Below are 22,893 nucleotides of genomic sequence, written 5' to 3'. Positions count from 1 at the left end.
CTGGAAGGAGGTGGGTGAGCTGAACCCTGGCTGGTTTCTATTTTTAGTGCCCCACAGAGTTTCCTACTTGGCCCCGGCATGGCTCTGACTTCTCGGGTGACAGTCCAGTGGAGCGCTGCAAACTTCCAGATCTGTCAAACAGTGCTTCAGGTTTCATTTCCACATACTACAACAGAACCAGATCTGCTCTCCCACATTGCAGTTCAATAGTCCCTGGACCTCCATCTTTACCCCAAAACACAACTTTTTACTGTATGTAAGTACAACCAACTTTTGACATTTTTTCTGTAAATCTCTATGAAATTTCGAAGAACCAGCAGTATGTGCAGCTGTAAAGAATGTGTTGACTACTGACTGCAGTTTAGGTGGTGAAGTTTACATAATGCGGCTGTAATTGACCCTGAGTTTAATTAGTAATGGTATTGCTGTCACCCGATGCAATTCCTAAGCGTGTGTGAGGAGAGTGTCTTCTCATTATATTCTTCTTAAGCCTGCAGACCCATGGCTTCTTATCTGCCTTATTAAAAAGTCTTCTAGTCTTCCTCAAGGACTCATTATATGTCTCAACTGATCTGATCTCAGTTCAGCTGTACACACATGTTCCTTGCTGCTATTTTTGGGACCCAACAGCTTCATAACAGTGACACTATCTCACATTCCTGCAGTGAAAACCAGCTCACTTAGTAGCACTTATAGACAACAGTGATAGGACAAGTTAATGTACAGTGGTTGGGATTCGCATATATACATCTATATATCTTATATATATATAGATGTATATATGTAAGCAGTTCTGAACTGTAGCCTGTCTAGTAACAATTCAATGCATCAGTTTAGTAAGAATAACGAATTCCTGTTGCTAACTGAAGTTATTCTATGTTTAAGTGACTGATGTAAACTCAGCCCAGGACTGTTATGAGGTGCAGTTTATATGTCATTTAAAGGCCTTATCACCCAGTTAGCAGATGTGACTTTTCTCAGTAGTTTGACTTGAAGGGTTCTTTGAGATACAGTGTCTCCCTCAGTCATCACTTTAACTGAGCCACCTCTTCTTTGTACCTCATGTTTATCTGTCTATGTGTGAAAAATTGCCTGTTACCAAAGATCACTATAAGATTTGTATTTATACCAAGAATCATGCTATAAACTTGGACTGTTTGTTCTGTATTTAAGATATAAATCCAGAGATATTGCTTTTGGTTAGGATGCTTTTACAACAATGTCGTCATATAAATTCACATTTCCTTTCTGCTAAAACATGTGAGCAGCTGTAACTCAGCCCACTTGTAGGTGGTAGGATAATTGAAGTTGAGCTGAGAATCATTTTGTTAAGCACCCGGGATTAAAAATCCCTACAGTGGTATGTAGGGTAGTATAACATTTAGTTTTGTTTCTATAAAAAATATGCAACCCTATTTCCTTCACTAACTTGAGCTATTTAGAAGAATAATATGTGATACCGTTTTTCTGCCCTAGCAGAACATTAATAAATAACAGGAGTTTTATGTTTTTTCTGTTAGCTTGTTAGAGTTCAGTGTCTTTGTTTTCCATTTCTTAGTGGACTCATAGATAATGATACTCGATAGAAATCTTCTATCTAAGAGAAACTACCTTACTAACCTCATTCAATCAAGACCTCCGTGTTGTATGAACCTTGTGATACTGTGCATGCGTGTCAAAATATATTGCACTGTAGGTCCGCCTTCAAGATATTTGCCCCATATTGTCATCAGTGGTGTGTTCTTAGTCGAATGAAAGCATAGATTACCTCTCCCCTTTTCTAACATCTGATCACCCAGGGTGTGTCTGTGAAAGCTCTGTGTGACAGGTTCAGCAACACTGTCGCTGTTGATTTGTTCCTTGGGCTCTCACAAAGAGCACAAAGACCTGCTGGAAAGCATTTAAAGAAATGCAGTGAGAGTAGGGTGTTGTTTCAGAGAGAGTCACGGCATTTATACTGAGATAAAAGCGAGTGGCAGGGAGAGTTCCCTTTAGAGTCAAATCTCTAGTGAGGGAATGTGGAAGATGTGGTTTTCCCAGGTGTTTGTTTACAATTACTGTTCAAACTGGATATCACTGATGTGTCTGTGGTTCATGTCAGTTTAGTTCCGTTCCAGCTTGTTGTGGTTAGTCAGAGCAGTACTGACACAGAAGTAGGATCCTGGAGCCAGAGGAAGGTATTAGCCTTGCACACAGAAATGATTTTGTTTTGGTATCTTCATAGATTTTAATTTTGTTTCATTTAATTTATGCAAACTGAAGTCAGGTTTAACAGCTTCTTGTTTCTTGAATGGTAATTTTGTTTAGTCTTAACCAGTCCTTAGCTCATGGTTCAACTCTCACATCCAAGATATTTTCAGTTGGCATAACCCATATGGAAAAGAAATAGTAAAGACTTATATGACTTAACTCATGAAAATGGCCACTTTCTCATTACTTTCATATATTGTTTTAGTAAGTATCCAAAACATACAAGTTTCATTATATAATTTTTCAAGGGATCTTATATCTGTTTTTACTCTTGTATGCTTTTCATACAAGTTTCACACAAGACACAAACTTTATAAGATTTATATATATCTTTTCCATATGGGAAAGCTGTGGGAGCTGGAAGGCTAACATTTTCTAGCATATGTTGTCAATGACTAATCCATTATCCCTCAGCTTTAAAAATGAATATGAATACCTTGTGAATTTATGGGGAATGTGTGCAGGGGTGACATGAAATCTGAACAAATACGTACAGATTTTTTGAAAGATTTTGGTAAATATGGTCAATTTTTTACAGTTTGAAAGTCTGGACACAGCGTGAAAACAGAGCAGAAGAAAGGCTTTCAGTGTAACACAGGCTTGTACAAACTCCAGTGACAAAATGATTCAGTTTCAGGTTTAGGTTATTTAATGTGTTACTTTCATCTGCACCACAGTCAAGAATACTTTTTGTTGCATTTTTGGTGCTTCCTTTGAGGTTGAAGACAGCCTCTTTTCTCAGTCCTGAATAAGGCACAGTTATAAGACAAAGTGCTCATTTTGCTCATTCATCAAATGAAGGATATGTTGCATGCTTCATCCTGTGCTAAAACTATGTGTAGGATTTTTTTTTTTTAAATTTACTGATCGATACATGTTGGATTCTCTAGCACAACATATACACTTACTACTGATACTTACTGCTTGCGTTTTTCTTGGGTAAAGCTTTTATTTAAGGTTGCACTTGTAAGTCTGACACGAATAAACTGGACTGTTAAATCACTTTTGTTGTGGCGCTCTGGGGAGACTTAATACCTCTCTACTACTTCATGCCCTTCAGCTTTCTCACAGACGGCCACTTTAACTAATTATGCGATTATTAATCTGGATAAAGACATGCAACAAGCACGCAACGCCAGTGCTTTGGCTTTGTGATGTGACCCCTCCCTGTACTTTTTCCACAGCACCGTGTAATGTGTTTTGCTGCCCTTTGTCTCATTGCTACAATTAGAGCTGAGCAGTGGGACTTGTGACTCTCTCTGATAATGTGCCTTTGCCCGCTATAGGCTTACCTCTTTACTCAGTAATGACAGCAAGTAAAATTCACTTTGTGATGCAACTTTAATGGATGGTGTGATTTGATTGCTTAACTATGAGTCATGCATGAGTGCAGCACTCTATTGTTGTTGCCCTGAAATCTCAATAGACACGTTAACAACTTATATTTATTAGATCCACACAGTGAAAAACACACAGCAATAAAAGCTGTGTTCCTTTCTTTTAAATAATGCTTGTGTAAGAAACCCCTGACATTTTCCCATTAGTTACTATCTCTTGTAATCTCTTGCAGTAAATATTTGTATATATTTTATATACCGCTCTCTCTGTCTCTCGCCTCTCTTGATCTATCGTTTTGCAGCTGACACGAAGCCTTGGGATAGCTCAAATGCTGTGCTATAGCAGTCCACATATGCACACATACTTGGCAGGGTAGCATTATCAGAGCATGGTTCTGTGGGGTCACATTAACAATGGATGTTAGTGGTTCAGTGTGTTTTTAGAAACCGCATGTGCTGCTTACTTCTTATTACTTGTGCAGCTGCGAGTAACCTTGGGCAAATATTTGTTTAATGCTAGCTTATCAAATGATTTAATTTGATGTTATTATTAGTTATGGTGCTTTAAATAGTTTGCTGGTATTTTGCACTTGTCAGAATGTCAAGTAACCAATAAGGAGTCATCTCATGCACTGACATCACAACAGCTTGTCAAGAGTATAAAAATACTTTTCTTGCTTTTTTGTTTTTATTTACTTCATCTGCACCAATATTCTCCAGTTACTAAGGATTTACTGGATTCAGCTTTAAATTAAATTCCTCAATACTAGGGGTGCAACGATACACAAAATTCACGGTTCGGTTCGATACTTTGGTGTCACGGTTCGATATTCGATACAAAAAAAAATGTTCATGCCTTTTTAATTTGTCATTTATTAAAATTATAAATATATATTTTAACTCAAAAGTACAGTTTTTAAATGTAATGTTGCTGAAACAACAAAGGGATAAAATAATAAATATATCTGATCGAGAAATCACTCATCTTTGGAAAAGAGAGTTTATTACAGAGAAATGTCTCCTTCCAAAATAAAAGCTATACTATACGCTTCTTCTGGGCTATATGAAGAAGCCCAGAAGAAAATGGGCAGCATATTAAACATATCAGGTCCCCATAAGGAGAATCATGTGCTAACGGCTGTCTAAATGACTTGGGTAAAGTTTGTAGCATGCGTGCTTGTTGTTTTTGTCTGCTTCCACTTGTCTTTGCACTAGGATGCTGTCAGAGTAAATGTGCAGTCATATTTGTTGTGTTCCCACTAGTGCTGTCAGCGTTAATCACGTTGAAATTACGTTAATGCCACAACACGGCAAATCTCCGTTAACGAGCTACTGCGGATTGCCCCGTGTGTGGGGCTGGACGGCCAACACATTAACGAGCTAACTGCGCTAACACACTAGTTCCCACCAATGTAATTGAGCATTGCGTGGCACATCCAACATACTGTTTTACTTTAGTCCATGACGCGCTTACCTTCAGGGTCATACGTCACATGAAAACCAAAATAGTTCCAAACGCCAGATCTGAATGAGGGTGGGGGAGGTTCAATTTGCCATGTTGCAAGGAGAGCTTAACTTCTGTCTCGCTAGCTTGCCCTGCGCTCAGTGAATCTGCGTTCGACTACTCCGCCTAGGCTGCACTGTCGAGCGCAGATCCACTGAGCGCTCAACACAGACAGCATCGTCAGAAGGAAAGTTGATAAAATAAATTACAAATTTTGTATTGTTCGATACATATGCTACCGAACCGAAAGCACTGTATCGAATGGTTCAATATCGATACGAGTGTTGTTGCACCCCTACTCAATACCCATACCTACTGCCAGTGTTGGGGAGTAACGGAATACATGTATCGCCGTTACGTATTTAAAATACAAAATATGAGTAACTGTATTCCGTTACAGTTACCGTTTAAAAAAGTGGTATTTAGAATACAGTTACTTTGTTGAAATAAATGGATTACACGGTGGTACTTCCCTGTTTCATATTGGGACTGTTTGGGTTTTGTTTGACAGCTACGTTCTGTTGTTCCAGGCGGCAGCGTTACGGTTGCCATGGTTACAGGGTGACGCTCTCTCTGCGTGTTTCCTGGGTGAGAGAGGCCTTTTTGTTGTTGTTGTGCTAAGCTAATAGGCAGAATGCTACTGATATAGCTCTAAAGAATGTAGCATCATAGGCAGTGTAGTCCGTGCTGCAGGGAGAATGGACTGCCATACACGTTATGTGTCTGTGAGCGTGAGGTGGGAGAAAAAGGAAAAGCATGAGCTGTCATCGAGCAGAAACGGGAGCTGGAAGCATGTAAATATAATAATAACCACTGCAGCCAAGAAGAGTGCCTGACAAGCCCAGTTGTAAGTAAGCTATTAAGACTCGACTCTACACCGTGTTCGTGTTTTCCTCCAAAAACAATAAGTTCCGTTGGAGCAGCCTTTCAACGCCTCTCTCTGTCTCTCGCTGGCAAGGTTGACCCAGACAACAAAGTAAAGCTAGTTTTCGGCTACAAGCCCGACACAGAACCCACCGTATTAGTCAGAGGTCCCTTTACTACGGTTCGGAGCCGCGGACCTTCAGTAACAGTAATAAATCACAGCAATAGTACATTCATGTAGTTGTAAAAAGCATGATAATATATTAAGTAATCCAAAGTATTCAGAATACGTTACTCTCATTGAGTAACGTAACGGAATACGTTACAGAATACATTTTGGGGCATGTATTCTGTAATCTGTAATGGAATACATTTTAAAAGTAACCTTCCCAACACTGCCTACTGCCAACACACTGGTAGTGTTATATTTGCAAATAGCCCTTTTAATAGAGTTTGTCAGAGCTAATCTTCAAGTCTTTATTGACTTGATTAGTTTTTTTTAGGAATTAACCATAAGTTTGACTTCTTCTGGCTTGTTAAGGATTCATATTTGTTTGGCCATTAACGATTCTGGAAGGAAAACACGAGTGGTGCTTGCCACATAGGGCGCAGCATACAAGAAATATTGCCAAGTGGCTCCAATGTTTGACGTTGCCAGTTTGAGTGAAATCACATTCTTCTGGCAACACATGCAGGTCACAGTACGTGAGCTGCTTGCATTTGATCTGATCTGGCTCTGACACATCTGACATTTGCTCTGACATATTGGTGAGTGTTGGCACTATTTCACACTGTTGTATTTTAGTCTCGCTCACCTGTCCGCTCTCCCGGACCATCACGTCAGTCGTGTTTATCTGCAGAGAAAAACAATCAAATCAAAGGGCTTTTTTATTTTTCACTGCTTGATTTGTTTAGGCAGGCTACTCTGGAAAGATGTCTAAATGTCACACATTTCTCTCAGTCCGCTTGTTCATGTCCTAGAGGGAGAGTGAACAAGACAGAACACGGCCCAGCACTTCACGCTGCACTCAGTTTATACTGACAGTGTTTCATTGCACTTTAAAAGATGATAAACTCCTTTGTATTTCAGAGACGCTCACTGCCAGTCTGTTTGTCATAAAACAAATGTTTTGTGGACATACACAGCAGCAGACAAATCACAAACAGACAAATCACAAACCTCCTGGCTGCACCATTATCATTATTTGTGTTGATGCAATGGCTATAATACTGGAAATAGTAATAATTATTATAATAACCAATCTTAAATATAATTTTACCACTAATTCATGTTTATTGGATACATGTATCCACATCCCAAAATATTAAAGGTCTGCTGTGTCGTACACCAGTTACAGCACATGAATAATTACCCTCAAGCAACAAGCAGCACACACGCTTTTGCTGAAACAGAAGTGCTTGAATGCGCAGATGTTTGCGGGCCTGTTTATCTGAACATGACTGGAAATGATTGAGAACATCATTACAACCTCTCTATGCTGTACCCTGCCTCTTGCTGTATGACAGCGGGGATAGCCTCCAGCCCATCTGCGATTATGTGCTGTATTAGCCATTGGATGGATGGAAGTTGAGTATCCACAGCAATCCAACAGATGTCCTGGGGTCTCATTTATAAAAGACTGCATTGTGAAACTCCACATGTTGTTCTCTGTAGAAATCATCCCTTTACCTTGAGATGTCTGCAGATTACTCAGGAGAGGTGGAGAGTCTTGCATGGTAGCTGATCAGTGGTCCTTTCTATCATGTCCTATGGCAGCGGTATTGCAATCACTCTGTAGCACTACACGTGACAGAGTATTGGTATATTTGCAGCAATCAGACTGATTGAGACACAATTTATAACAACACACAGTTGTATCTTCCAACTTGGTCCATCCATCCATCCACTTGTCCAGTTCAGTGTTGTGGGGGGGCTAAAGTCAGCTGGACAGGGCGTACCCTGGTCAGACACTCATTCATACATGTATTCAACAAATAATCAATTTAGAATCACTAGTTAACCTAACCCCACTAACAGCATGTCTTTGGACTGTGGGAGGAAGCCAGAGAGAACCCATACAGAAACAGGGAGAATAAGCAAATGCCACACTCCACTGGATTTGAACCCAGGACCTTCTTGCTGTGAGGCAACGATGCTAAAGATTCGATTTTTAACATTTTATCTTTTACTTTTTAATGACTATTTGATCAGCCTTGCTTGTGTATTATAAATGACTCAATGGATTTACACCTAACTGAAAGGGACGAATCGTCCGACCTGCCCCATTCTGTTATCATTAACTGTTTCAACAAAAAGTGGCAACTGATACATAAGACTTAATTTTTTAATCGTTTATAAAGATTTTGGCTATAAACCTTTGGCTATAAAGTTAAGGTACAAACTTCCTCAGACTGGCACCAGCTGGAAAAAGTGTGATCTTTTAGTCTTAGATCTTTATAGTTGAGTCTTTAGTTCTTTTAGGCACTAATATTGATGCTTTTCTTTTTCCTCTGTGTTTTTTAGAGCAGTGCCATGCTGCCGGGAGTCTGTGGATGAGAATATGTCGTCAGACTTCTACTCCAGAGATGCTTTGTTGGAGCAGGGGACCATCCCCCTGGATATTGACAATGTTCACATGCTGCTGCAGGGTCAGTCTCATTTTCAGTACAGATTAGAGTGTAATGTTTCTGACTGAACAATGAAATTATTTTCTACAAGAACAAGAGTAATGGGTTTTTCAAAAAAAAAATCCTAGCTTTAGGCTGTTGGAACTACTGTGGTGCTTCTTACCTAAAATGACTAAGTGCTCATTGTTTCTGGTCTGAGGTCATGCAAGAGTAAAAAGGAAAAAAAGTCCTGATTTCAGTCACTGTGGCAACATAATAACTGTTTGGCCTCAGTCTCACTCAAGGGAGCAGTTTGATGACCTTGTCACAGTCAGTCCACTGTGGGCAACATCTTGTTTCACTTTTACCACTCTTTTTGAGGTCATGCTTGGTTTAATCTACGGAAAGTGATCTGCTGTTCACTTTGAGACATGAGTCATGTTGCAAAGAGTCTTCTGAAGGGAAAGAGCAGGAGGGTGGTGCAGGCATGCAATAAACACTGCGTGCACATCAACTCACTGTATCTCGGGGCATTCATGAACGTCTTAAGCAAAGTATTGCACTGAGACTGCCGTTACAAGTTGGTTTTCAATTGGTGAGCCACTTCATTTTAAAGTTTTTCATCTCTGGTTTATGAGTTTAAAAAATGTAACAATGAGTCATCTGCTTGTGACGTAAGTTGTAGAATAAAAAAGAACAAAACACAAAAAAGTTATTATATACATTTACCAATTTATGGTAGGAGGATAGGCCGAAGAACAAGTGTAGTGGCTGAGCTGGGAAATGTCTTATTTACAAATAAGGCACATAAAAATGTGTACTTCAAGCTTAGGTGGATGTTTTCTTTGTGTGATCAAAGCTTATTTGCCCAACTGCATTCTGTAATATCTTAACAAATATTATAAAAGCTACCATAGCTGACCATTGTCTGACCTTTGCCAGTTTAAAAAAACAAAAGTCCAGAGGTAAACTTGGCAAGTGACAGAGCATCATCATTTTTAATGTGAATTTATCAATGCTGCCTTGGACCTAACATCACGGGAATCATTAGCACCAGAGTTTGACTTCACCGGACTGTAAACCAATCAATTTAATTCAATTCAATTCAATTTTATTCAATTTTATTTATATAGCGCCAAATCACAACAAATGTCGCCTCAAGGCGCTTCATAGATACAGAGAAAAACCCAACAATCATATGACCCCCTATGAGCAAGCACTTTGGCGACAGTGGGAAGAAAAAACTCCCTTTTAACAGGAAGAAACCTCCAGCAGAACCAGGCTCAGAGAGGGGCGGGGCCATCTGCTGTGAATGGTTGGGGTGAGAGAAGGAAGACAGGACAAAGACATGCTGTGGAAGAGAGACAGAGGTTAATAACAGATATAATTCAATGCAGATAGGTTTATTAATACATAGTGAGTGAGAAAGGTGACTGGAAAGGAAAAACTCAATGCATCATGGGAATCCCCCGGCAGCCTACGTCTATTGCAGCATAACTAAGGGAGGATTCAGGGTCACCTGGTCCAGCCCTAACTATATGCTTTAGCAAAAAGGAAAGTTTTCCTTTAGGTTGCACTTAGTGTCCATTACCTTTGAATAACACAAACCTATTACCATGTGAAAACATTTTACAACATGAAATGAAAAACAGATAATTTCATGTACATATTTCAGATTTAAAAATCAGATAAAAAAAAAAATATCCAAGAACAGGGTACCATTTTAGCTCGGTGGCCGGAGAGGAGTGCCCCAGGCTCAAGTCCAGCCTGTAGCTCTTTATTCCGTGTCTTCTCTCTCTGAGGTTGAGGTGGTTTGGGCATCTGAATAGGATGACTCTGGTGTATCTCGTAGAGGAGGTCTTTTGGAAATGTCCAAGGCAGGGAAACCCTGGAAGAGAGGAGCTGGAGGAGCTGGGTGGGGAGAGGGATGCCTGCTTAGACTGACCCAGAATTATTAAGCATCCAAAGGTTTATCAAACATCACTTGCTGAGGAAGTCCTTATCTCCCATACCATTGTCCTTGTCATGGCCCTGTGCATTGGACAGTCCCTGTTGTTTTGCCCTGTTTGTCTCCCTGTGTTGTCTTGCAGGTTCCTGGTAGACGGGGTTTATCAATGCAACAGCGACCTCCTGGTCAGTCTCGTTTATGAATTTAAGAACAGGCTGTTTTAGCTCTGACCCCAGTGGCGTCTGTCTGATTAATGTGTCAGGTCCCTCAAACCAGCAAACTTGGGGGTTTATCCAGGATTTGAACCCAGGACCTCTTCCATCTCCTCTTCCATTTTCAATAATGCAGTTGTAACCAGTGTTGGGGAGTAACGGAATACATACCGCCGTTACGTATTTAAAATACAAAATATGAGTAACTGTATTCCGTTACAGTTACCGTTTAAAAAGGTGGTATTTAGAATACAGTTACTTTGTTGAAATAAATGGATTACACGGCGGTACTTCCCTGTTTCATATTGTGGTGGATCAGGACTGTTTGGGTTTTGTTTGACAGCTACGTTCTGTTGTTCCAGGCGGCAGCGTTACGGTTGCCATGGTTACAGGGTAACGCTCTCTCTCTGCGTGTTTCCTGGGTGAGAGAGCGTCTGTTGTTGTTGTTGTGCTAAGCTAATAGGCAGAATGCTACAGGTATAGCTCTAAAGAATGTAGCATCATAGGCAGTGTAGTCCGTGCTGCAGGGAGAATGGACTGCCATACACGTTATGTGTCTGTGAGCGAGGGAGGGAGAAAAAGGAAAAGTACGAGCTGTCATCGAGCAAAAACGGGAGCTGGAAGCATGTAAATATAATAATAACCACTGCAGCCAAGAAGAGAGCCTGACGAGCCCAGTTGTAAGTAAGCTATTAAGACTCGACTGTACGCTTTGTTCGTGTTTTCCTCCAAAAACAATAAGTTCTGTTGGAGCAGCCTTTCAACGCCTCTCTTTATCTCTCGCAAGCAAAGTTGACCCAGACAACAAAGTAAAGCTAGTTTTCGGCTATGAGCCCGACACGAACCCACCGTATTAGTCAGAGGTCCCTTTACTACGGTTCGGAGCCGCGGACCTTCAGTAACAGTAATAAATCACAGCAATAGTACATTCACGTAGTTGTAAACAGCATGATAATATATTAAGTAATCCAAAGTATTCAGAATACGTTACTCTCATTGAGTAACGTAACGGAATACGTTACAGAATACATTTTGGGGCATGTATTCTGTAATCTGTAATGGAATACATTTTAAAAGTAACCTTCCCAACACTGGTTGTAACTAACTAGAATTTTCACCACATATATATGTAGCTATGCTTTATTTTCTACCTGACAGGTGCCAAAAATGCAGTTTGTGTATTTGGTGATATGTGAGCCGTTTGGGGATATTCCATTTACTGAAGAACCAACACTTACCTTTACTGACATTTGCTTGAGTGCTTAACAGGCGTGAGCATGAAAAAAGGATGTGTGTTGCGTTATGAGCATGCTGGCACGATTACAAGGTTACATATTGTGATTTTTTTGAGAGAGTATCTCCATGACATCTGCTGGAAGCAATGCTAGACTGCAGCACAAAAATTAATAGCCTACTTTAACCACAAATCTGTCAAGACTTGCAAAACCATATTTGTTCTGTATAGTAATACATATCTAAAAAGACACTATTTTTCCATAACTTTTCTTAATTTTTCTGTCCTTATTTCACCTTTTTTAATAGCCTCTCTCAGTCCTGATCCACCACTCTCCTTATTCTCTTTCTTGCAGCTTATATTTTTGATTGGGACTCTTTTAAAATTAGTGACTCTCAGATCTTTTTTCTCTAAATCTTCCTTGACTCTTGATCTTTGGACTTTTCAACATGCTCATATGTGGTTCTTTCTCAGTTCTTTTGCCTCTCCTAACTTATTGGGTCCAATCTGACTTCATTCCTCACAGAGCTATTTTTACCTCATTTACTCCCCACATTTAGAACACTGTGTTTTTTTAAGCCTTGTAAATGTTTTTCCAGTTATGTAGTTTCCATCTGCTACACCATGTCCAGAAGGAATGATGTAAGCCCAACGCCCCCATGACAAGCCATCTTGTAAAATAAGAGTGTGAAAGTCATTTTTTGTGTATATTTGAAGGTGTAATGATAAAAGAATGTCACTAAAAATAGCTCAAGCTATGTGTGATTGTTGGGTGTATTCAACACTTGTTAACTGAATCTGGGAGGATATTTTCTTGGATAGGGTACAGGGACTTGAGCACAATGTGTTCTGCATCGTGGATATACCCACTGGCTGTTTTAGGGAGAACATGTGATGCCACTTTAAATACCTTTTTAATAGGTTTTCGGTACAACATTAATCATCTTTTTATGCATTGCCAAATAGAATAGGGTGCAGTTTTGGGCTCATTTTGACATGCACATTTACACTATTGCTAACATCATATTTATGTCAATGAGTGACTCTTTTTTCGTTCGTTTTTGCTTAGCTGCACTGTGTAACCTACTGGCTATGTTTCAGTTACCTAACTGGGGTTGCATTAACTTAGTCTTCCAAAATTCGTCTTCCATTTTGCTTGGTTTGCTTGAATTTGAGTCAGGTTTTCCAGCCTGTGCAGCATGAAGTACTTAGGATCCTGCAGGAGAACTAGCTTGTTCCAGGTCGTGTTTGGGCAGGAATGAAATCTCGGTGAGTTACATTTAAAAGAGGTGGAGCCCAGCTAAACTCACCTGCACCCCTGCAGGCAAGAATTGTAGACGGTTTAAACAAGAATTGTTTTCAGTGGGATTTCATATCATATTTCATATAATCTCTTCTGCTGCAGCAATGGGTGTGTTGAATGTTGAATCGGTTTGGTAAAGCATGTAAGGGAAAAATGCATTTGATTTAAACAGATGTTTAACATCAGAGTTTACTAATACTACTAGTACCACACTACCTGCTCAATCAGCATGACTTCTCACGTCGTGTGTAAGTTGCTTGCATTTGTCATTCTAGTAGTGAAGTTGATTGGTGTGGAATGAAAGTGCCTGCAGAGTTTAGTGTGAAGACACTGTACTGTAGGCAGCGTTTGAAAACCTAGTTTGACTGCTTATAGTAACTATACCAGGAGATTTACAGATATAGTCCCAGTATCTGCAGAATATAAGAAACCAGTCTTGAGTAGGAAGTAAATAGTAACTCACCTATACAGTATGCATATGTATGTATTCAAATTCATATATAGGCTTCGCTCTCTTCTCAGGACTGGGGCAAGTTTAAGATCTTATAAAACCTACAGTAGTCTAGTTTTGGAAGAGCTACTGCTGTAGAATGTAATTATGCATTAAACACAAAACCGAAGCTTGGCTGCTATTCAGAGGTTAAACCTTTATTTAATGTCTGAGCAACACTGTACTTGTAGTAGCTGAAACTACAACAAAGCCATGAAGGCAGATGGCTAATGTTAACATCTTGAAAAGGCAAAAGAAAAAAAAAAAAAGAAAATGAAAAAGAAAAAAAAAAAGTTTGCTGAGCTGAAACCGAAATTACTTTGTGTATGAAACTGAGGCAAAGATAATAGAAAATTAATATAAGAAGCCAACCTGATAATTTTATGGTAGTTACTGCTAATTTTACTAGTTACTGTATATATTAATTTGGGGCGGTGATATTCTGTTGGGAACATTTTCTATCAGTGCTTTGCATTTGTACAGTTGCTGGTTATGAAAGATGTCCAGAAGGCCTAAAATTAGCATTTTAGGAAGCTTCCAAATCCCTTATTTGGAAGCTTCCTAAAATTAGCATTTTAGGAAGCTTCCAAATCCCTTATTTGGAATGGCTTTTTAGCCTGAAGGACTCAAGTAACATCTGTGATAAACACATTTTCAAACAATAGCTCTGACACTTTTGCTCCCTTTTTACATGTATTTAAAAAAATTGCCTTCCAGGTAAGGAAGGTTTGAAAGCCCATTTTAACTGCATAAAAAACCATTATAAACTATAAAGCATTTTCCTCACCTGTTATCTGGCAGCTGAAATAAAGCACAATTAATTCTTAACAAATTCATAACAAATTGCTCATAAAATCATGAAATATTAATAGGCCATCTTATTAAAGAAAAAATTGTACTCTCCTGATGGTGTTGGTGGGTGTGGCAGCTTATCAAGCGCCATTGTTAAACCCCAGTCAAGTCCCTTAATTCAGATCAGAGACTTGTTTCATAAACTGACAACTGACTGATTGTCCAGTAGTTCCCTTTAGAAATGGCTGAAAAACTGCAGAAATGCACCACATTGTGCATTATGCAGTAGTCCTTAAAAACACTATTTGCCACATGCAGAGCTGATAGAGGAGGCCCTGCTCTCAGTAGTCAAAATTGCATGTCAGTTGTCAGATTTATCACATCCCACAGACACATTAACCCTGGGAGAACAAGAAGCTTTCGACTGAGGAAAGCACATGATAGCAGGGTCTTATAGCAGGAGAAAGCCCCTCCTAGCAGATACCAAGTTTGTCAGCCAGTCAAATACAATATACAGTGCTGTGAAAAGGTATTCCCCCTATTCCAGGCATTTTTATCACTGCAATAGGTTGAGAACCAGGCAACGTAGCATGTTGAAACTGATACCATAGGTGCATCTGCTAAAACTCTCAGACAAGTTTGAATCTCAGTCACCTTGACCTCAAGCTCAAAGGCAGAGGTCAAGTTTTCTTAAAATCTTGTAACTTCTAGCTGAGAAAGCTCAGCTAGCTAATTATCCACCAGGGAAATAAATGGAATACATCACTGTTGTCAGGTAAAACCCTTCATAAAGTTTCCAAAATGCTGTTTGTATGTGAAAATGTAAGACAAGGAACAATAGCAAGAAGACTGAATTAGGTAAATTTCAAAGTCTGAAGAGGTACAAAAACATCCATGTTAAACAGATAATGTGAGCTGTTCCTCTCATTCTCAATACGTTTGCCATCCTTCTGGTACAAGTTAACTATGGTTTCATCTTTCACAGAACTGTGCCAAACCTTTTAAATGTTTTATGGCAAAGTCTAACGTGGCCTTCTTGGTCTTGACTGTATTCAGTGGTTTGCACCTTGTTCTAAATCCTCAACATTTCTCTTCATTAAGGTGTCCCTTGTAGACGTCCTCCTCTCATTTGGTTGTTCTTGATTGGATGTTGTGAAGCTGTTTAACCTTTAGTTGCCTTCTGTGGTCTTTTGGGCCTTTTGGTGTTGCTGAACTGGTCAGTGCTTTGATTCTAGCTTTAAAATGTTTCTTTCTGCCATTGTTTGTACATATTTCATTTCCTATATGTATAGGCATATAGGAAATAAATTATGGTGAAAATATATATTTTGGACCTCTAAGCTCTTCTTCAAGGTGTAATAAGGTCACATTTTAAAAAGAAATGTATTTTATCTTTAAAACTATGCTGAATATTCCAATGCTTTTGTTTTTATTGGCCACATTTTGGAAATAATACTGGTTAATGGGGATGCATCCAAATATCATCTCACATTTGACCTCAGATCTCAATTCTATATTTCATATCTGCCTTTCTTTCAAGTTGACCCCTACAAACTGCACTACAAACGTCATAAAGTATGTTTAAAAAGAACAAAGAAAACAAAGGGAATTCATACAAAATATAATACTCTTCCGTTAAAAGTAAATACTGCTCAGTATTCTTAGATCACAGTATATGTGAGATTCTTAATTATGTTTTTAGGAATCCCCAAAAGTTTTTGCAACACTTTTTGTGATGAGTCATTTTCTGAGGTTTGTGGCTTGTTCAGACAACACACAAACCAAATACTTGTGTTTATAATATTGCCAAAAGTGTTCCCATAGCAATCTGGGTGTACCCTAAAGAAATAAACAGCTTTTATGATGCAGCAGTCTTATAGTTGCAAATGCTTGTTAATTTCGCAATAGGTGCACTTCTAGAATCTACTGTTTAAATGAATTGCACACCGCTAATGTTTTTCATTCTGCTGAATAAACCCCAAGGTTGGCTCAGATAAAACTGTTTAGGCTGCTATGCCCCCCTTTATGGTTATGTTGTTTCATGGGGGACCTTCAGTTGTGGTCAGATGTTTTCATACACTCATGATGGGCATGAATGTCATAAGTTTGATGCTTTGATTAATTTGATTTTTTTGACCTGCTGCTTTTCCATGGTGCAATGATTGTGCAGCATACATCTTTAATGACAGCTTTAAATTTATTTTGTGTGTTTTTTGTCGAATCCACACAGGTTCAATTCAATTCAATTTTATTTATATAGCGCCAAATCACAACAAAAGTCGCCTCAAGGCGCTTCATAGATACAGAGAAAAACCCAACAATCATATGACCCCCTATGAGCAAGCACTTTGGCGACAGTGGGAAGGAAAAACTCCCTTTTAACAGGAAGAAACCTCCGGCAGAACCAGGCTCAGGGAGGGGCGGCCATCTGCTGCGACCGGTTGGGGTGAGAGAAGGAAGACAGGATAAAAGACATGCTGTGGAAGAGAGACAGAGATTAATAACAGATATGATTCAATGCAGAGAGGTCTGTTAATACATAGTGAGTGAGAAAGGTGACTGGAAAGGAAAAACTCAATGCATCATGGGAATCCCCCGGCAGCCTACATCTATTGCAGCATAACTAAGGGAGGATTCAGGGTCACCTGGTCCAGCCCTAACTATATGCTTTAGCAAAAAGGAAAGTTTTAAGCCTAATCTTAAAAGTAGAGATAGTGTCTGTCTCCCGAATCCAAACTGGAAGCTGGTTCCACAGAAGAGGGGCCTGAAAACTTCAGGTTCACAGGAGTCTGTATACATACAGAGTCTGGAGTATACAAACAGCTCAAGTAATATTTGGTTAAATGCCTCCTAGCAAGCTACACCTTAACCAGATCCTCTTGCTTACCATAAACAGGCTTCTGGCATAATCCAGGCTAGATATCCGGCCACTCTTCTTGGTAGAATTGGCAGGGTTAAATTAAATTGGTTGGTTTTCTGATATTGAACAGGTTTTCAAGCATAGTGCAGAAATGTTCAAGGTTGGGACCATTTCAAAAGTGTAATGTTAACCTGCTTTATCCATTTCAAGACCAGTTCTGATGTGTTTTTGCAATCAATGTCCTGCTGGAACACCCAGTTGTCTTCAAGATTCAACTGTTTCGCTATTGATATGAGGTGAAGCAAAAGACTTTGGATGTAGGCCTGTCATCATGCAACTGATTGTGTGCAATGTACCAGAATCAGTAGTGGCTGGTTCAAACTTGACGGTGTTGATTTTAAAACAGGGCTTTCTTTCTTGGTCAACACCTTCTCAGTTTATGGTGATATAAAACTTGCCTTCACTGTCACAGGGATACTGAAGTTCTAGCACTTTCCACTTCATGGCAGGCTTAAGCCTTAATGGGTCTTGGGTTGTTTCTGAAAATCCTAAATAATTTCCTCTTACCTGAGGATGACTGTTTAGGTCTTGTGAGTTAAGCTCTTTGTAGTTGTTTAGAAATGGCGCCATCAGACTTCTGGAATAGTGGAAAGCCCCAACCTCAACTGTATTGAAAATTTATGCACTATGCTTAAAAGCCTGTTCCACATCAGGAACTCAATCATTTTAACCCTTTAAAACCGGTCAGAGTGGGCACGCTCTGTTTTGCGTAACTATTTTTAAATCCCGATAGCTCTGCAACCACGTAAGCTAGCACAATAATTTTTTTTACATATGAAACCAGAGGAGTTGTACTTACATCTTATGCCATCAGCTTGTCCTCGGTCACAGTTTCCTTCCACATTTAGCTTTGCAAAAACTGCATAAAAAGCGCTTGCAGCAACAAATACATAATATTCCAGAAACACACTTTGCTGATCCGATCAACTGTTAATAACACTTCCTACGTTGGAATAGACGTCAGCGCGAACTTTTGCATGTCCGCCATTACCTGCCTGAAACCGGAAGTGATGTCATTTTCGCGGAAATGTAGTTTTTTTTTTTTTTTTTTACCATCAGGGCCTCATGAGCCTATACTGGTGTTTTTAAAAGTTATGTTTGACTTTATGACTTTCTGTGTCGTTTCTAGGATGCTTAGGACTCATATTGCACTGCTGGAAATAGTTTATTTTGATGCATATGCTGTTTTTTTGCAAATTTGCAGTATAATATTTATTTTCGTTTTTCCTGCAGTGTATAAAAATTGGTGTATTTCAAAAATAAAATTATGAAGACACTCAAAATAAATTTCCTGTGGTGGGAAACTATTTTGTGCAACTTTTTTGTATTTACAGTTTTGAGGGATAAGCCTCTTAAATTTCTCTAACTAGAAATATATGTTAAAAAAGCAAAAACGATTTTCAATTTTTTTGTAGTTTATTGCACTTTTTTGCAATTTTGTAATTACTATGCACTTAATGCATACATATTATTAAAATCTGGGCTATAATGGTTGTATTGATGTATAGCAACTTGAAATGCTCCCAAAAATGGCACTACAGCATGTAAAAATATAATATAAGCTCTGGCGGACTTGGTTCTATGGTAGGTCTTAAAGGGTTAAATAACATGCCAGTTCTGCTAAGAATCAGCCAAAGTTATGTCAGAATCTTGTTGATGGTAACCAAACGTTTGCAGTCTAGGTGTAAATGTAACCAATTATTAGTGTGATTATCTGAATATTTGTGACCCTGCGTGGACCCTGTGGGGAAAATCCAATACAAATTCAAGCTTGTGCACGCAATTCATGGTTTTTAAAAGTCAATAAAGACGTATGACGTACAGTGATTCCACCATGGAAAAAGAACAATTCAAACAAAATCATTAAAAGCTCAAAGTTACCATGACATTCATGTCCATGATGAGGTGATGAAAACTTTTGACCACAACATGAACTATGTATGATGCGTTTGTGTAACACTGAATTACTTGTTACAAACTGGAAAAAAAGAGATACAGTGTGTTAATTAGTGAGACTTAGAGTGCTCTAAAGGATTATAGCTGAGAAGATACCTTGTCCTTCAGTTCCAGTTGGATGCTAAGCATAGGCTTCTCGTTGCACCTACTTATTTTCTATGCAGATTTGACTAATCTCCTTCAAGACAACAACTAACTGTCTGTCTATAAACCTGTGGTCATGGCTTGAAGAAACCTATAGTAAACAACACAATATAGATCCTGGAGTTTTCAAAAAACTTTCTTTTGAAAAGCCTTAAACTTTCTTTCTACCTGACCCTTGCTCTCTTAACCAAAGAGACCTATAATATTAGCAGTCCAAGGAACTGTGCCAACTCTCATTTTCTCTCAGTGTAAACAGTTCGTGTGGAGCATTATGGCTCCTTTTCCCAAGATTTGATGCTTTTGTGATTTGTTGTTTAATGTCTAAGTTAATGCAGTGATTCTTCCTTTCCTACAGTGGAACAAGAACAGATTCAGAAGAGGACCTTCACCAACTGGGTCAATGCTCAGCTGGCAAAGGTGAGGCCTAAATGTGGGAACAGTATGTGTGAAGGATGAACTTACTTTCTACTGTGTGCTGGATACAAGCACACGATAGAAAGAAACCATGCATAAAACTACTACAGCGTGTTGAAGAATATGTCTACTGTAACATGCAAACATAAAATGCTTTCCCAAAACTTTATACACAGTGAGTCCATTGGTCACTCTCACATAATTGGCTTTGTCAGACTAAAAGAAGAAGCAGAAAACATGAAAAGTCCTGAATATTGTTCTCACTAATGACTTTTAAAGATTATGATTCCTTTATGTTAGTATTTGTGTTTTACGTAGTACCATGCAGCTAGTTTTAGTCATGTGCATTTCCTTTGAAAATACATATTTTTCCATACTGCATGGATAATATATGAAGCGCACGTTCCTGACAGCAGAGTGACCTTGTCAGTACTGCACCCTTCCACTGTCATGGAAAGAAAAGCACAAGTAGCAGTGAAATGGCTCACTTTCATTAAACTTTCAGCTTATTCATGACATAGATCCACCATGGACAAACTTAAAACTTTTCAAGGAGGCGAGATGTTATAGGAAAGCTGTCAAAGCACATGCATTGTGTAAAGGTTCTGTCCCCTGACATGACTCAGCAGAGACAGACTCTTTCTGCTTCATAGTGAAGGTCAGCTGTAAATATCACAGTGGAGGACAGTGGAGTGGTGGCTGCATACACAAATATAGCATTAAGGAGCAAGGTTCACAGCACACAGACAGACAGCAACAGACGGCCCACCAAACACACCCACCTAATCCACCCAACCAAAGGTCTGGCATGGTGGGAACTTTGCCAGTAAGCTAAATGGTGGAAATAGTTGTTAATCCTTTTGGGGCTGGTCACATTATACCTCACATTACAACCATGCACATGTGTATCACGTGTGAATAATATTTGGTGCAGAAACTTTTGTGTCCTCCTAGAAATTCAAAAGTGACCTTTTATGCCGGGATCGGAGTACATAATAGAAAGTCAGTTATTAGCAAGTCAATTATGACTTGATCTACATGACACAGGGCATTGGTTTGGGAATGGAAATTAGAATTGTGTATGACATTCAATCAATGTTTACTGTAGCTAGGAAAATACTGCAGCCTGTCAGGTAGTCAGTAATCCATGAAATCCTGGATGTTTTTATTGACATTGTTGTCAGTAAACACAGTTGTACAGTTTATTGTGTGTTGTTATATCACATTCATACTGAACACTGTCACACAATTTAGAACATAACATTATCTCACTTTCCTAAACGTGTTGCCAGTGTTCTCACAGAATGTGGATCTGCACATCTGGAACGTACTGACAGTGCTTGACTTATTTTTAATGTTAAAGCCTTTAACGCACAATACCCCATAATGACAAAGTAAAAACGTTTGCTTAAAATTATTGCAATTAAAAAACAAACAAACAAACAAACAAAACAAACAACCATAGCATGTACATAAGTATTCATAGCTTTGCCGTGACGCTCTAAATTGACCTTAGATGCATCCTGCTTCCACTGATTATCTGTCAGATGTTTCTACAACTTGATTGGAGTCCACGTGTGGTAAATGCAGTTGATGAAGTCAGTGGACATGATTTAGAATGCATGACAGTGCATGTCAAAATACGAACCAAGCCCTGAAGTTCAAGGAATTCTCTATAGTTCTCCCAGACAGGATTGTATTGAGCCACAGATCTGGGGAAGAGCACAGAAAAATTTCGGCAGCACTGAAGGTTCCAGTGAGCACAGTGGGCTCCAAGTTTGGAACCACCAAACCATGAGAAACAAAATTCTGTGGTCTAATGAAATAAAAAATGAGCTAACTGGCCTGAATGCCAAACGTCATGTCTGGAGGAAACCAGTCAGCACTCATCACCTGACCAATACCATTCCTACAGTCAAACATGGTGGTGGACCCATCATACTGTTGGGATGTTGTTTGGAGCTGGAACTAGAACCCCAGTCAGGGTTGAGGGAAGGATGAATGAAGAAATGTGCAGAGACATCCTAGCTCATAACCTGCTCCAGAGCGCTCTGGACCTCAGACTGTGGCAAAAGTTCTTCCAACAGGACAGCGACCCTAAGCACATAAGCCAAGATGTCAAAGGAGTGGCTTTGGGAATCTCTGTGAATGAACTTGAGTGCCCCATCAAGAATCCGGATCTAACCCCTTCTTTGGTTTTTATTTTTAATACCTTTGCAAGAATTTAAAACAAACTCTCTTTGTCACTATGAAGTGTTCTGTACAATTTCAAGGTGAAAAATGAATTTCTTACAGTTAGAAGACTGGAACATGAAAAAATGTGGAATGCTGTGAATACTTGCCAGATCCACTGTTGCTATTAATGCCATTCATTGTTTCTTTATTAAACCTGTTAAGTGTATCTGTAAGATTTTATCAATGATAATGCCCATGACTATGACTATGCAAATACAGTGCACATCATTATCTAGAGAAATGTACCCATGCTCAAAAAGGTCGGCTTCTGGGAAATCAACAAACAGCTGTCTTTTCTTTAAACTTTAACTAATTTGTTTGGCCTCGAAAACTGCGTCATACTATAAAGTCATAGCTCTAGTTATAGTCACGCAAAACTACGAAACTGGTCTCCACCAGTTATATGTGTTATCTGCACATGTCACTGCCCATTTTGTATATTTATGTACTTTATCAGAAAACATTTTACATAATTTCTGAGAAGCATCATCCCTGAAATAATTTCCAAATTCCTGTGATTTCTGTGTTACCAACATATTTTCATACATAACTTGAGTAACTGAGTAACTGTTTTTATGTATTTGTCTACACACACACACACACACACACACACACATATATATATATATATATATATATATATATATACAGTGGGGCAAAAAAGTATTTAGTCAGCCACCGAT

At 39.0% G+C, this 22,893-nt stretch overlaps 1 protein-coding gene across 12 annotated transcripts in view; it reads left to right on the top strand.

The window, feature by feature from the left end:
* The first annotated feature begins 107 nt into the window (after nt 1–107).
* The window catches only part of syne2b (spectrin repeat containing, nuclear envelope 2b), a 155,585-nt gene continuing 132,799 nt past the window's right edge, over nt 108–22,893 (top strand). For 9 of the 12 annotated variants that reach the window (XM_085144137.1, XM_085144130.1, XM_085144138.1 and 6 more), the window contains exons 1-3: nt 108–256; nt 8,480–8,604; nt 19,917–19,978. In XM_085144137.1, the coding sequence (XP_085000263.1) occupies nt 8,517–8,604; nt 19,917–19,978 (150 nt within the window). In that variant the 5' untranslated portion in view covers nt 108–256; nt 8,480–8,516. Of the gene's footprint in view, nt 257–2,069; nt 2,178–8,479; nt 8,605–13,285; nt 13,508–19,916; nt 19,979–22,893 lie in introns of those variants that run through there. The other 3 variants (XM_085144140.1, XM_085144129.1, XM_085144135.1) reach the window with 3 other exon arrangements.

This window comes from Neolamprologus multifasciatus, chromosome 19 (assembly GCF_963576455.1).
Source record: "Neolamprologus multifasciatus chromosome 19, fNeoMul1.2, whole genome shotgun sequence".
NCBI lineage: Eukaryota > Metazoa > Chordata > Actinopteri > Cichliformes > Cichlidae > Neolamprologus > Neolamprologus multifasciatus.
This window is presented reverse-complemented; position numbering and strand designations above follow the sequence as displayed.